This window comes from Lissotriton helveticus, chromosome 8 (genome assembly GCF_964261635.1).
Source record: "Lissotriton helveticus chromosome 8, aLisHel1.1, whole genome shotgun sequence".
In the NCBI taxonomy this organism is placed as follows: domain Eukaryota; kingdom Metazoa; phylum Chordata; class Amphibia; order Caudata; family Salamandridae; genus Lissotriton; species Lissotriton helveticus.
The window spans coordinates 16,750,018-16,765,920 of NC_136069.1; the positions used below are offsets into that span (position 1 = coordinate 16,750,018).

Here is a 15,903-nt window from a genome sequence, read left to right on the forward strand (position 1 = left end):
GATTACTACAGTAATGTCACTTTGTCCCGTTTTTTTAGATGTAGTAGCTGCAGAGAAGAAGAAGGTCCAGGTGGACAAACGCACCGTTAAATCTCCTAAACAATCCTCTCCTAGTTCTCATCAATCAACAGGTGCTGCAGGTGAGACTATAGCAGGAATTAAGTCCAGGGTGGCAGACCAAGGTGTTGCGCAATTCCCGCCCAGGAAGACATTGGTAGAGTTTCCTCCGAGAGCTCCGTTCTCTGCCGTTGAAGGTGCAGTAAGTGCTTCTGTAGCTAAATCACAGGAGAAGAAAACCGCAGAAGAGAAGCCGTCCTCCTCCATCACTTCCTACTCCAGGAGTTCTGAATCTGATTCAAGCTCTAGTTCTGATTCCGAGGGAGAGCAGGATGCGGCAGAAGTCCCAGTGAAGACCAGAGTTGAGTTCCCTGTGCAAGGACCCACCTGTACAGAGATGCGTGACGAGGAGGGCAAAGTTCCAACTGCAAAGAAGAAGAAAGCCATACATGCCAGACCCGACCTGACAGGACTTCCCGCTGGCCCACCCAGAGATTTTCATAGAAGCCCAAAAGGTGACAGTCATCCATCCATCTCCCCTTTAACCAAATTAGATAAATCGCAGGGCACAATCTCAACACCAACTATCGAACTGCGACACGCAAAACCTGTTGCCAAGGTAGGCTCCTCCTCAGGAGCGCCGGCAGCACCTGCACCGGTCCCAGGACCAACAAAACTAAAAGTGGTCAAAAAAGGAGCTAGAGTTGTTGGTAACCTGGAGCGTCCCCCTGCAAAAGGACTTCCCCTGGAGAACCATGAAGAGGTTCTGAAAGGCCATGCACCAGTGGTTGGAACTGAAGCTATAACTGAAAAGCCCATTCAGGACCGCTCCATGCAAAGTGCCTCACTTGATACTAAGGAGTCGGTTATTTCCCAAGACTGTGCTAATCCGGGAGACGAGATGGTAACCCCGCCACGTACAGAGTCCAGCTCTGTGCCTGGGGTAACCTTTGAGATTGTAAAGCCAAGAGCTTTGTCAGAAATAGCGGATGAAATTCTGGAGCCAAGAACCGAACCTGATGATAAAGCTACCAAAATTCAGGAGGCAAGCACCATACCCGATAAAGCTACGGAAATTCAGGAGGCAAGCACCATACCGGATAAAGCTACGGAAATTCAGGAGGCAAGCACCATACCCGATAAAGCTGCTGAAATTCAGAAGGCAAGCACCATACCCGATAAAGCTACGGAAATTCAGGAGGCAAGCACCATACCCGATAAAGCTACGGAAATTCAGGAGGCAAGCACCATACCCGATAAAGCTGCTGAAATTCAGAAGGCAAGCACCATACCCGAAAAAACTGCTGAGATTTTGGAGACACAATTGAGCTCTGATAAAGCTACAGATATGTCGGAGCCAAGCAGTACTGTCAGTCAGGTTGATGAGAGTTTGGATTCAAATTTGACACCCAGCAAAGACCCTGGAGAACAAAGCCCTTCTTCGGAAGCCATCACTGAAACTGAAGAGCTGAGAACTCCACAGGGTACCGCTCTATTTGTGCTATTTATTTGGTTTTGTACCTTTTTAGCTTGAAACCTTTTCATTTGTATTTAGTTTTGACTTTTTCTGTCTGCATATATCTGTGCTGTGCTTTCTCATCCACTACAACTTATCGTTCGTGCTTTCTAACTTGCTGCAAGCCAGGTTTTAACACTAAGTGTCAAAACATGTCTGAATTCCAGTGAATTGAGGGAGAGAGCTCCTTGCCTTCCTTCTACTTTGTCTGCTGACAGGTGTAGACAAGCTGATAAAAGCGGCATAGATCTAGAGGGATTCCAAGCAGTGTGCTGAGTCCCAGCCCCTTTCTCTGCACTGCTCGAGCAGCCATTTTTGTTGAGTGCTTGGACCCCTGCATTATCACCTTCAATGCTAAAGCTATTCTCCCCTGGTGCTGAACTCTTCATATTCCCATCTTTCATGACGAGCTGAGCTCGTGATGAGCACACGAGCAGTGTACTGCATAACGAGCTGAGCTCGTCATGAGCATGGAAGGGGTTAAAGAATCTTGTGAATTGGTTCCTGATCTGGACCTCAAGCCAAATTCTCTAAATATTTCTCTTACCACCTCCACGGTTCCCACTCAGCGGTGACCTTCCTAAGATGTGGAGGCAGAATGTTTCAGGGTGCTAGTGCATGCTTCTTGTTAATCAAGCAAAATGTAATGATTTCAGGTTGGATATGGTTATATTTAATCTAGGCTGAACTTTAATTTGCCGTGCTTGGTGACTGCTGTTAACCAACTTGATCAGCATCCAAGAGGATCTCTCTGAGAGGAGACTCGTTGGTGAGCCCTCACTGGGTTGATCTAGCTCACCTTTGTTACGCAAGATCTGTTTTGTCTCTCCAGCGTTCTGAGTGTGTGGCGCTACTCTTCCCTCTTTAACCTTTACATGTTAAAAACAAAAAAGCCATCTACTGTGTAGGGACTTGCGGGCCTGTTAGCTAGGCTAAGCCCCTTGTATTGCATACTGATGGGTCTTCTTTTTAGTCGGTCCGGACTGCTGGATGACCCTGTACTCAAGCAGCACATATGAGGAGTAGATCCTCAAATCTACTCGGAACCTGCCCTGTTTTCAAACTTGCCCCTCTAACAGGACCTCCAAACCTCTGGTGAAATATGGCAACCCTGGGTTCAGTGCCACTCCCCCACCATATAGATGTTTGCCTCAAAGGTCTGACCCTCCTGTCTTGCAGCAAGTCTGGTCTTGCAGAATGAGCCCGTTCTATATTTACATTGTGTGCAGTACCTAGTTGTTTCGTCATTGGGTCTGTAAAATCATCTCAAATCAATTGAGGTTTTTGGGACATTCACAATAGGTAATGTTGGTATAGCCACTACAACGCCTCACAACATATCCAATAAAGCCACATTTAATGGTGAAAATCTTTATCAGTTATTAACGAATCTGTAAATGACGGATCAGAGAACCTAACCAAAGGGAAGGGCTTCTGCTAAATGTGCAACAAAACGCCTCAAAACTAAGAAGAGAAAATTATTTTCTTGAGTCCCCTCACTCACCAAGGGTTGCCCCTAGGTGACATGCTTCATTATTGAGTTCATCCCAGACAGCTACTGTCTGGGGCGTGCTGCAACTTGCGGAACTACGTTGCAGCACTTTTTGTGAAAAAATGTGTAGTGCAGTGTTTGGGGGAGTGGTGATGGTGATGCTAAAAATACCTAGCTAGTGAGCGAATAATTTATTCCTGCTCTACTACGAGTCTGATTTCAACTGTATGAATTAGATTTGGTGCTCACACATTAGGTGTGCATCTGTTCTTTATTATATTATTTCATTAGTAGAGGATAGTTTTTCTCACGGAGTCGTATGCATGGGGCTGGTCCCCATGTGGTGCTGAAGAAGAGGTTTAGAGGACACCTCGAAACATGTCGACCAAATACTAGGGAAAGATTACACATAAGTTACACTTCCTCCCTCCATAACCCCATTTTGTAGGTCTCGCCTAGCGTTGCTGCACACATGCGCAGTTCACTCGGCGTGATTTATTGCGAATGAGGAGTTTTAGAAAAGGGCTTGAAGCCCCGCCCCTTATTTCCATTGGCTGGCGTCACCGTTTGCCTGGCATTGGAAATAAGGGGTTTTGGTTGCCGCCCTTTGACCTGCGATCCGGACTGGGTCGCCTGCTTCACAGCTGTTGTGAAGCACTTTCTTATCTTTATGGGGCCATGTGTTTAAACACATGGCCCCATAAAGACAAGAGATCCCCATGCTCCGGCAGCAGCGCGGTCCTCTTTCACTTTCGGGACTGCGCTTGTTTTTAAAGAGTCGACACCTAGTGTGAGCGCTAGGAAACAAAACACAATAGAAAGACCTGTTTCGCTGCATAACTTCGAGCAGCAAAAGAGGCTATCAAAAGTTCTATTTAAAGTTCGAACAAGAGGGTTTGTTTCCTGCCGAGCGCAGCATTGCATGCGTGACACCAACTATCTCAGAGTGAAGGTAGAAAGAATCGTGTTAATAAAATTGAGCCACTTTTCGTCCTCACAAGACAAAAGCAATCACCGGTGGCAAATAACCTTTTGAAAAGATTCTGCTTAGCTCGAAAGTTTGCTTCAGAAGTGTGTGTGTCTCCTGCCCTCTACAGAGAGACACAATCATGCCTTAGGGCGAGACCTATTGTATTTTCAATGCATGTTATCCATACCAACTAGGAGCAGGAATAAATTAATCGCTCACTAGCTAGGAATTTTTAGCATCACCATCACCTCTCCCCCAAACACTGCACTACACATTTTTTCACAAAAAGTGCTCCTACGTAGTTCCGCAAGTTGCACCACGCCCCATACAGTAGCTGCCTGGGATGGCCCCAATGATGAAGCATGTCACCTAGGGGCAACCCTTGGTGAGTGAGGGGACTCAGGAAGAGAATTTTCTCTTCGTTTTGGGGCGTTGTTTCGCCCATTTAGCAGAAGCTCTTCCCTTTGGTTAGGTTCTCTGATTTGTCATTTACAGATTTGTTAAGAACTATACACAGTCTGGAAGATGAACCTAACGTCTACCTCCATCTCCCCCCATTTTTGTTTAGAAATCTTTATTAAACAGAATGGTATGTTGTTTCCTAGCTTCAGAACAAAACGCTATGATATACAATAGAGCACCACTTTCCACCCAAAGCTTTCAACATTACTGGTGTTGTAGACTTCAACAATCAGTGGAGGTACAGGTCATTCGAAATAACTCCTAAATGTACATGCATGTGCTTTCCTTGAGGGCTTTTAAGGATGACTTTGTACAGAATGCCTTTCAAGTTCCTCACGCAGTGCCACCCTCGGCATCCATGAGTTGACTTAGGGTGCAGTTTGCTACCCATGCTGCTACATCAGCATTTGGTGTTTGCCTTTCACAGGTTTCCTATTAAACATCTTGAACAACTCGGAGCACAAATGCTGGGCATTTCATATGATGATGTCTAGACTAGGTTCGTGCTTACAAAGAAACCTCCGATGCAGGCCCAAAACATTTTGACAACCGACGAGGAACATAACTATTATGCAGCAGGATCCCCTCTCGGGTGATAGGGCGCTCAATAAATCTGAATAACATAACGCTAATCAGTGTTGTGCACCAACCACCGTCCTTTTCCAAAGTGAGTCTAACTTAGTCATTAAACCCAAAGCTGCGGCTTCTATTTCTTCCCCACTGTACCCACCATTTTATTTTTTCGATTGGATGGCAGGCCTGTAGGGTACGGTTTGTTTTCTGATCTCCTGTAAGTAGTTGCAGCAGTAGGAACACATTGCTAAGAAGCAAAAATGGCCTGGTAGCAGCTCTCTCTTCTAAAGAGAGTAAAACAGTTTCTTCTGGAAAGCGACTTCCGAACTGCTGTTCAAGCCCTTGTACTCTTGAATCTGAATGGTGGTAAAATCCTGCTCAATGGCTGGCCAGACTCCATGCTGGACTATTAAGGGCATCCTGCATGTTGCAGCGTGTCTCATTTGGGACCTGAAGAAATAATATCACATCTCTCCCATCCTGATGGGCCTCCATTTCCTCCCCTTGAGGGTCCGCAGAATTCTGAAAACCAGGTGCATTTTTTACTAAAAGCCAGCATGACCAGCACCCCAGCTTATCTTGAAGACCGTCTCGGATCTCTGGTGGTGCTCTGCACACCCACCGTGAGGAGACCATGAAAATTCAGAACAAGGAGTTCAAAAAGAAAGAACAAAATGGCAGGCCTTTTCCATATACGCACCCATGATCTGGAATGATATCAATCTGGATCACTCCAATGCTGCTACAGTTTAGGAAAGAGGTGAAGACTCGCCCCTTTTAAAGAACACTAAATCACAATGCATTAACAGTTCACAGTCCAGCGCCTCCTAGTGCTAGACCTTGAACGGTGCTCTAATGAATTTGGCTCGGTTTCTGCTATAGAAATACCATATACTTGCAACCAGTAGTGGAATTTGGCACTGCATCTAAGCAAACACAAATGACTCTTAAGAAGCTGGATGATACCTTCGCTTGACCCTGGGTGTAGCTGACCGAATGCCCTTGTGTAGGCCATTCCTCAAAGTGCTGTAGTCCCAGCAGTTTTGAATTCCTCCCTACCTTGTTAAAAAATAGGCTGCAGCATTAGTATGAACACATTACAAAGTCCTTGCAAGCACACAGAAGAACACAAGTTTGATTGTGTCCAGTTGATTTCCAACAAACACACTTTTATTCCAAAGTCTTTAGCGAACAGTTTCTATCCAAAATGTGTTTCGGCCCGTTGCATCGCCTAGACTCTGTCAAGGCTTTTGATGGACCTTCATTATCTTCCATTCGATCGGTACAGTCTACTGGGGTTTTGAGTGTCCGTTCACGGTCATGTAGTACCGTTCCTGTAAGGCAGCTCAGTGGTGTATTGCCAAGTGTAAATCCCCACTCAACAGACAAAGGGCATTAATGGTAGGAGAACATTAAATACCTTATAAAACAATTCCATCGAGCAGCACAGAAAACATGCAAATGAAACCAGCCCAGCAAAAGGCCCAGGAGCATACAAGCCGCATGTGTGTGAGAGGAGCAGCAGTTCAGTGCAGACCACGCTGTAGTCATATGTACACCATCCAACAAAAGATATTAGGAGATGACGCAAGCCCTGTACGGCCAGCGGCATTTTACATGGAAATAAAACTAACTAGTCAATGTCATTCCTTTTGTTGCACACACCTCACAAGACGTAGAGCTGCAGAGGCTCTGGCCCCACCAGCAAGTGGGACACATTCACTCCCCTTGACAGCACCTCTTCAGTCTGGAGCACGTGAGGTTATTCACACGCCATGGAGAAAACATATTCTCTGACCATTGTGTCATTTAATATTTTGATCTAATTGGGCAACCACAAGCCAGTACCACTTTTCATCAAGATCACATCCTTCTCCTTCTGCAGGAGGTGGAGTCACTGATGTGTAAAGGAGATATCGAAAAGGTGCCATGACACACAAGACATAGTGCTTTACATTTGAAACCGTGATGGCTCATGGCAGCCAGGTCCGGCCATCCTCCCACTGAAGAACAGCACAATTCAAGATGTCATTTTGCTCCTAAAAGAAGGCAAATTATCCTCCTCCTCTAAATTTTGTAGCAACAAACGACTGGATATTCATTTTCACATCCTGAAGCATGAACAGCATTTGTGGTGGATGGCATTAATTGCTAGTTTCTTCTTTTACCATTGGAATAAGGTCGAGTAGTAAACAAAAAATATTTTTCAGGGTTGGCAGCATGACTAAGGTGTCATGTCATGACATGTCATACATCATTGGTGACACCAAATTAGTTTCAGCAAAAGCAGTACAAACAGGGTCATTCAGTGACTGTCCCCGTTCAGCCTCCTGCTTGATCTTCAAATGCTGTCTTGGGCCCCTCGCTTCATCTTCAGATGCTGTCTTGGGCCCTTCGCTTCATCTTCAGATGCTGTCTTGGGCCCCTCGCTTCATCTTCAGATGCTGTCTTGGGCCCCTCGCTTCATCTTCAGATGCTGTCTTGGGCCCCTCGCTTCATCTTCAGATGCTGTCTTGGGCCCTTCGCTTCATCTTCAGATGCTGTCTTGGGCCCTTCGCTTCATCTTCAGATGCTGTCTTGGGCCCCTCGCTTCATCTTCAGATGCTGTCTTGGGCCCCTCGCTTCATCTTCAGATGCTGTCTTGGCCCCTCGCTTCATCTTCACATGCTGTCTTGGGCCCCTCGCTTCATCTTCAAATGCTGTCTTGGGCCCCTCGCTTCATCTTCAGATGCTGTCTTGGGCCCCTCGCTTCATCTTCAGACGCTGTCTTGGGCCCCTCGCTTCATCTTCAAATGCTGTCTTGGGCCCCTCGCTTCATCTTCAGATGCTGTCTTGGGCCCCTCGCTTCATCTTCAGACGCTGTCTTGTGCCCCTCGCTTCATCTTCAGATGCTGTCTTGGGCCCCTCGCTTCATCTTCAGACGCTGTCTTGGGCCCCTCGCTTCATCTTCAAACGCTGTCTTGGGCCCCTCGCTTCATCTTCAGACGCTGTCTTGGACCCCTCGCTTCATCTTCAAATGCTGTCTTGGGCCCCTCGCTTCATCTTCAGATGCTGTCTTGTGCCCCTCGCTTCATCTTCAGATGCTGTCTTGTGCCCCTCGCTTCATCTTCAGATGCTGTCTTGTGCCCCTCGCTTCATCTTCAGATGCTGTCTTGGGCCCCTCGCTTCATCTTCAGATGCTGTCTTGTGCCCCTCGCTTCATCTTCAGATGCTGTCTTGTGCCCCTCGCTTCATCTTCAGATGCTGTCTTGTGCCCCTCGCTTCATCTTCAGATGCTGTCTTGTGCCCCTCGCTTCATCTTCAGATGCTGTCTTGGGCCCCTCGCTTCATCTTCAGATGCTGTCTTGGGCCCCTCGCTTCATCTTCAGATGCTGTCTTGGGCCCCTCGCTTCATCTTCAGATGCTGTCTTGGGCCCCTCGCTTAATCGTCAGATGCTGTCTTGGGCCCCTCGCTTCATCTTCAGATGCTGTCTTGGGCCCCTCGCTTCATCTTCAGATGCTGTCTTGTGCCCCTCGCTTCATCTTCAGATGCTGTCTTGGGCCCCTCGCTTCATCTTCAGATGCTGTCTTGGGCCCCTCGCTTAATCGTCAGATGCTGTCTTGGGCCCCTCGCTTCATCTTCAGATGCTGTCTTGTGCCCCTCGCTTCATCTTCAGATGCTGTCTTGGGCCCCTCGCTTCATCGTCAGATGCTGTCTTGGGCCCCTCGCTTCATCGTCAGATGCTGTCTTGGGCCCCTCGCTTCATCTTCAGATGCTGTCTTGGGCCCCTCGCTTAATCGTCAGATGCTGTCTTGGGCCCCTCGCTTAATCGTCAGATGCTGTCTTGGGCCCCTCGCTTCATCTTCAGATGCTGTCTTGGGCCCCTCGCTTAATCGTCAGATGCTGTCTTGGGCCCCTCGCTTAATCGTCAGATGCTGTCTTGGGCCCCTCGCTTCATCTTCAGACGCTGTCTTGGGCCCCTCGCTTCATCTTCAGACGCTGTCTTGGGCCCCTCGCTTCATCTTCAGACGCTGTCTTGGGCCCCTCGCTTCATCTTCAGATGCTGTCTTGGGCCCCTCGCTTCATCTTCAGACGCTGTCTTGGGCCCCTCGCTTCATCTTCAGACGCTGTCTTGGGCCCCTCGCTTCATCTTCAGATGCTGTCTTGGCCCCTTCGCTTCATCTTCAGACGCTGTCTTGGGCCCCTCGCTTCATCTTCAGATGCTGTCTTGGCCCCTTCGCTTCATCTTCAGACGCTGTCTTGGGCCCCTCGCTTCATCTTCAGATGCTGTCTTGGGCCCCTCGCTTCATCTTCAGATGCTGTCTTGGGCCCCTCGCTTCATCTTCAGATGCTGTCTTGGGCCTCACGCCACTCAAGCAGTTTCTGGGAGCGAATACCAATAACTCAGACAGTGGAGACACTTCTGGTGCTTGAGAACACAATCCAGTTTATCGGACACATTGATCTCCAACACTGAGAAGTGTAATGAAGTAGTTTGCAGTGATGGCATCCCACATTCACTTAGAAACCTACTCCATGCATGCCTACGTATGACACTACTTCAGGTGTGGTTGAGAAGTAAATGTTTTTAAGCTCTGCAGGACTGAATGGATCAAGGCATTGAATCACAAACTGCGCATGCCATCGAACAGTGGTGAACACTACACTCGCTGCGTGTAAATCAGTGGGTGCAGGACCATACATATCAGTGTGTACCTCAATACTAGTGTAGCTACACAAGGCCCTAGAAAATCTGCATTACAGTTGCGCATCCCAACATTGGACAGATCGGGGACAGTTTTAACCTCAAAGTCTGTGAGGCAATGCGTCTCTAGAGTTAAGTTTCAAATCCGCATTTAAAGAGACAGTCAAAAAGAAAGGACTGATTAAAAAACTGAGTTTGAGATTAGATGTAGAAAAACCATGAAGGTTTATTACAGATTGAAAAGTACAACATAGGAAATTGTAACTGCAAATGCAGCAGTAAATTCATTGAATTACATACAAATAATTTGCCATGAAGACTAATCTAATAATGGGCACCGGTCAGGGCAATGCTAAGTCTCAAATCTGCAGCAACATCAGTAAGAAATCAGACCGCATCCCTAGAGGCTCAGGAAAGGTCTCAAAAAGGGTACTGCCTCACCCCACATCCCCAGATTCAGGTTTAAATACAGTTTACTTGAATATAAATTACTAGGAAATGCAGTCAGCATGGTATGATCATTGCTCCAACAAATCAAATTTTTACAATTTTAAACGTCGCGTAACCATACACTTTAGCGCTAACCCACCCCATAAATATTGATTCGCCTTTTCTGACCTAATATCACCTGGAGCTGGTAGAACAAGCTAGCCACATTAAAAAACAGTGACCCGTTGAGAAGGGGTGTAATCCTGCTTGCAAGTGGAATGACCGTGAATTATGTTGCAAAAATAGTTTCTTCTAGTAGGCTCTTCAAGAACTGTGCCATTCAGAAATAAACATTACACTTATTGCGGATTGTAGTGTCAAGCGAGAAAGATAAACACAGAATGAACCTCATGATACTGCATCCATTTTGATCAAGATAGGGTCGTGGCCTAACTGCGGCCTAGATCGCCTCACCCAGAAAAACACAATTTAACACACCGTAATGTTTCAATTGCATTCGCTCCATGTAAATGTACAGGAATTTATATAGCGCAAATCACCAAGCGGTTTCTAAGCGCTTGCTTAGGGAACCCGTCCTGGTATTCCCCTGTGAGATAACCCCGGCAGGGTATCCAAGGTGAAAGCCAGGCATCCCACCGCGAGGGGCCGTTGTGGAGATTAAGCAAACTATTGCCCAGAGTCGCAGAGTGTGAACCCGTGAATCGAGTAGGCACCGGAGCGAGAATTGTCGAGTCCATGGACATTTTAGGACTCAAGACCCCGCCGAGCCGGGAATTGAACCCTGGTCCCGGGCTGACCTCTGCTTCCAGGTCTGCCTCCTCTAACCAGTGAGCCACACTTCTCCATGTGAGTATACACGTGTGATTCCGGGTACAGAACAACTGATATTAATCCACATTTTAGTTGAAACTTACAAAAGCGTCTATAATAGCCAATCCTCTGCTTCACAAAACAGTTGGAAATGCTTTTTTTATAGGCCTTAACATGGGTACTCCCATCAAATGACTGATACGACTTCAGTTTGAGCCTATGATTGCTACTTACCTAAAACATGTGATGCTAAAAGTTGTTTTCCTAATTGCTTTCTTACGAGCGGGTGCTTCAGTCATGCTCCAGTTGTATGACCGACGTACCTACAACGCATGTAAATAGAGGCGTAATGGTATTACATAGTGATCCATCGGCTATTCCAAAGCTTGGTTTACCTCACCATTGCCATCAAATAATTGAACTATTCTTGATGTTTCCAAATTCGCAATCTGCAGCAGAATGGCTCTTGCCTACTTCAGATGCCAGACTGGCGCTCACGTATTACATTGACCAGAGTAAATTGATAAAGATGTCATAATAACTCTACCTCTTTGTCCAATATTGATAACATACTAAATAACCCTGCACAGAGTAACGAAGAGCTAGTGTAAATGCGAAACAAGCAAGACACCGCATATAAATGCATCTTTAAGGCCTTTCTGAAAGGCAAAAGCTGTTAGTTATTTCTAAGCTCTTCAAATAAGGAATTGCACATTGAGCTGGCTACAGCAAAAGAAGAATTATTTCTGTTTACTAAAATTTTCGGTGGGGCGCCAAAAGATGTGAACCTGCGGGTCTCGCTGATCTTTTAGGGCAGAAGGCTCCAAGACTACACTTCTGATACTTTGGAGAAATGTCAGTGTGTTTTGTGTGCCAATGTGAGAGCATACAGTGAATAGTATGTGGGTAGCAGCTGGAAACCAGTGCAGTTCACGTCGCCCTGTAGAACTGTGCGCAGTTTCAGGTAGGTTATAGGCTGGTCTTACTACAGAATTCTACAGTCCCGGAAATGGTGCAGTATTCGTTACCGAAATCCCCTCCATTGCCGAAGCCCATCTTGGAGCAGATTCCAATGCGGATAGATAATTAACAAACCTATGCGGTGCATAGGTTTTTTAGGTCTCGCCTGTCGATGCGCATGCGCATCGAGCTTGCGAGCCTATTGCGGCTTAAATAACTTTTAACTAAGAAGCAAGGAATCGTGGCGATTCCTTGCAGTGCCCGTGACTTTTAAGCTCAATGCGCATGTGCATTGAGCTTAAAAGCGCGTGCACAGCCGCAATCGCCATCTGTTCCTCTCTCCCGCATTCCTCCGACACCTTTTGAAGTGAAGCTTAGCTTCACTTCAAAGGCCCGGCTTCTTAACACCCACATGCCGCTCTCCCCGCTCCGCCCCCTCCCCTGCCCGCCTTGTTTGTTTATGCCGCCGCAATCTTTGGTATTTTGCATTACCCTTTTTACACGAAATGCCTGATATTGCTTTCGGGTTAAAATCTCCGCCCCCTCCCCTGCCCGCCTTGTTTGTTTATGCCGCCGCAATCTTTGGTATTTTGCATTACCCTTTTTACACGAAATGCCTGATATTGCTTTCGGGTTAAAATCTTATCTCACGAGCACGGCAATCACGCAATGAATAGTACGTGAATGCTTGTTAGCAACGTTTGTGCTCCCCAACCCCCTCTCTTTTAGAGCGAAATCCTTCTTTGCAAAGATATATAACACGCTTGAAAAATAGTATTACCCTTTTTGCACGAAATGCCTGATATTGCTTTTGGGTTTTTAAAGTTGCTGCCCGCAACTCAGTCATGCCGTCCCCTAATCTCGGGGAGTTCTATACATGAAGATATGTCTCTCCCGAGGACACTCTTATGTCCCGGAGATTGGATTAAACCACTCCCGGATCAGCCTGCAAATAACCTATTGAATAACCTCCGGGCAATAACCTTGTGTTGTCTGATTCCTATGTCCCTTTCATCTCTCGCTTCCTGCGACACTCAGACAGACCCTGTGTGCTGTTACTTATTTCCCCACTCTTTGTCCGTCTTCCCCTCATCGGAGCTCGTGCACTGAAGAGCCCCTCGCAGCGCGTGCTCACTCACGCCATGTTTGCTGCCGCCTCGCTCCTCCTTGCACCCAGCCGCGCTCGGGCGGAGTTCATTAGTCAGGTAGATTTATTATGCAGTAAGAGGATACCGCAGCGATTACTATCACAGGAAACGGCGCCCCTGCCCCCAGGCCGCCATCTAACATTAACCTGATTGCGGGCATTCCTCTCTGCCTGATCCAAGCCCTTTTCCTATTAACCATCTGTCGCCTCTGTGACTATAGCGTTGCAAGTGTTGAACTCCTCTGGCCTCGTCAGAGAATCACCATGGTCAGGCTGAAATAGGGTCTCTCCATGCTCGTAAATGGTTTTACACGTGGGGAGTCGTGAAGCCAAGGCAATTTTCTTCATATCTCCATTTTTTTGTCATTTTGGGTCGGGCCTGAGCCACCAACTTCACCTAGCAAGCTGTCCCCACGTATCCCTTATGAGAACGCGGCTTGGTCTATTCACCTAGTTGCCCGGCTGGTGGATATTATAGGCATACCTTCCTATCCTGCTGAAAGAAAAGTGGCGCTGGTCCCACTAGGATTTGCCGGTTAATGCAGTAAGCACTGGTTTAATTTAGGTTTCAGCACTCCATGGCAGGGCATTACTTTCTTCACTCCTCCCACTGTTATTTTTTATTTTATTTATTTTTGTGAATACCCGACAGCTGCGCATTCCCGACAGGGCCTTCCTACTGGTCTTTTGCTCCAAAACATTAATCAACCCCCAACACGCCTTGCTTTATTTATGTTTCATTCACATTTTTTACATTATTTTAGCGTTGCCAATAGGTCTCGCAGTAGGAAAGTTGTAGCTATTACAATTGCAAATAACAATGCCTTTTATTTTTTTTTTCATTTTAAAAACATAAAGGGCTTTGTCATTTACAAAACCAATAGCTATAACTTTCCTACTGCGAGACCTATTGGCAACGCCAGTGCTTGTCTAACAAGAAGCTACGCTTTAGGCCCCAAGCACCTTCTATTTGGACATACGCAGAGCAGCAGGTTGGTTGTCCTTTCACACTATTCCTTGGACACTCAAGAAAGACGAGAACCTAACACAGGGTAGACTATCTGGAAAAAGGCCTACTCGTTTGACCCATTCCCTCTTGATTGGTGAGTTGCTGCTTTGTAGGAGTGTAAGCACACCTGTTGGTCAGTTCCTGGACTAATGGTTCACAAAACCTGGTCGTTTACAAAAAATGGAGCCTCAAGCAGGCTGATATGTTGTGGCTTCGCTTCTGGTCAACTTCTTCATAAAGTGTAATAATTGTGCCTATTGTCAAAGCCCAAAAACGAGGTGGGGAAAGAAGGAACCGCCTCTGTATATAGAATAGCCTAAAGCTGCAGTAGGATGGTTCCAGGTCAATAACTTTTCTTATCATTTGATTTTGTCTCCATGCTCTTGGAGCTCTGGTCTAGCTCCCATTGCTCACTTGTTTTACCCTTCTGGGTCTGAGCGATCTGTTATTAGAGCCTGGTGAACAAAGCCCCCACGATCAGTTCAGTACAAACTACATTCTTGTTCAACATCAAAACTAAATCTCGACACGGTGAGAACCACCTCAGTATATAAAGACTCACGAGGCCCTGAGATAGTTGAGGCGGTGGTAACCGTTCCAAAACTTCAAAATCAATCATGTCCCTGGTGCGGTGTTAGTGTGTTGTAAACGCTGGTGGTCTCCTAATAGTAGCCAGGGGTTAAAATCCTACAACCATGTCGGGAAGCTAGAAAATGTGCGCCAATCATGGGAGATTTGAAAGGCTTGCATGCCATGCTACCTACTGCACAGAACATTATCCTTGAATGCTTAAAAAGTAGCATTTGTGCTAAAACAAAACCCATCTTGAAGACACTACCCACGTGTTGAGCAGTGCACCCACAGACTGAGATCTCAAGAGCTGCTGCCTTGATGCTGCTTTACACCATGTTTCCGTGACACAGATTTCCTCCATTCTGGCCCACGTGCTGTCGGCAACCCTGAACTCCTACCACCATCTCGAAAGGGCCTCGGGAGAAGCAGGCTTATGAGTTGGCCACCATAACCCTCCTGTTCTAAAACATACCCTCAATCAATCAATCATATAATTTGCAAAGCGCACTACATACCCGCAAGGTTTTCAAGGCGCTTAGGGGTGGGGAGGAAGGGGTGCTGTTGCTACTGGTCGAACAACCAGGTCTTGAGTTGTCTCCTGAAGGTTAGAAGGTCTTCGGTTTGTCGTAGGATGAGGGGGAGGGTGTTCCAGGTCTTGGTGGCGCGGTGGGAGACGGATTTGCTTCCGGCTGTGGTTCTGCGGATGCGTGGGATGGTAGCCAGGGAGAGGTCTGCGGAGCGGAGATTCCTGTTGGGTACGTAGAAGGAGAGTCGACTGTTGAGATAGGCTGGGCCGGTCTTGTGGAGTGCCTTGTGTGCGTGGATCAGGAGCTTGAAGGAGATTCTTCTGTTGACAGGGAGCCAGTGCAGGTTCCTCAGGTGGGGGGTGATGTGGTTGCGGCGCGGACGTCGAGGATCAGGCGTGCAGAGGCATTCTGGATTCTTTGCAGTCTGTTGATGAGCTTGGTCGGTGCTCTGGCATAGAGGGTTTTTCCGTAGTCGAGTCTGCTGCTGACTAGGGCCTGGGTGACTGTTTTCCTTGTGTCTGTCGGGATCCATCTGTAGATTTTGCGGAGCATCCGGAGGGTGTTGAAGCAGGAGGAGGAGACAGCGTTGACTTGTTTGGTCATGGTGAGTTTCGAGTCGAGGATGACTCCCAGGTTGCGTACGTGGACGGTGGGTGCGGGGGGTCCCCAGTG

The 15,903-nt window shown here is 47.1% G+C and overlaps 1 protein-coding gene across 1 annotated transcript in view; it reads left to right on the forward strand.

The window, feature by feature from the left end:
* Positions 1-15,903, forward strand: part of NDUFV3 (NADH:ubiquinone oxidoreductase subunit V3) — a 61,360-nt gene that overhangs the window by 31,020 nt on the left and 14,437 nt on the right. The window contains exon 3 of the mRNA XM_078656375.1: positions 39-1,541. Coding sequence (XP_078512501.1) covers positions 39-1,541 — 1,503 coding nt within the window. The remainder of the gene's footprint in view (positions 1-38; positions 1,542-15,903) is intronic.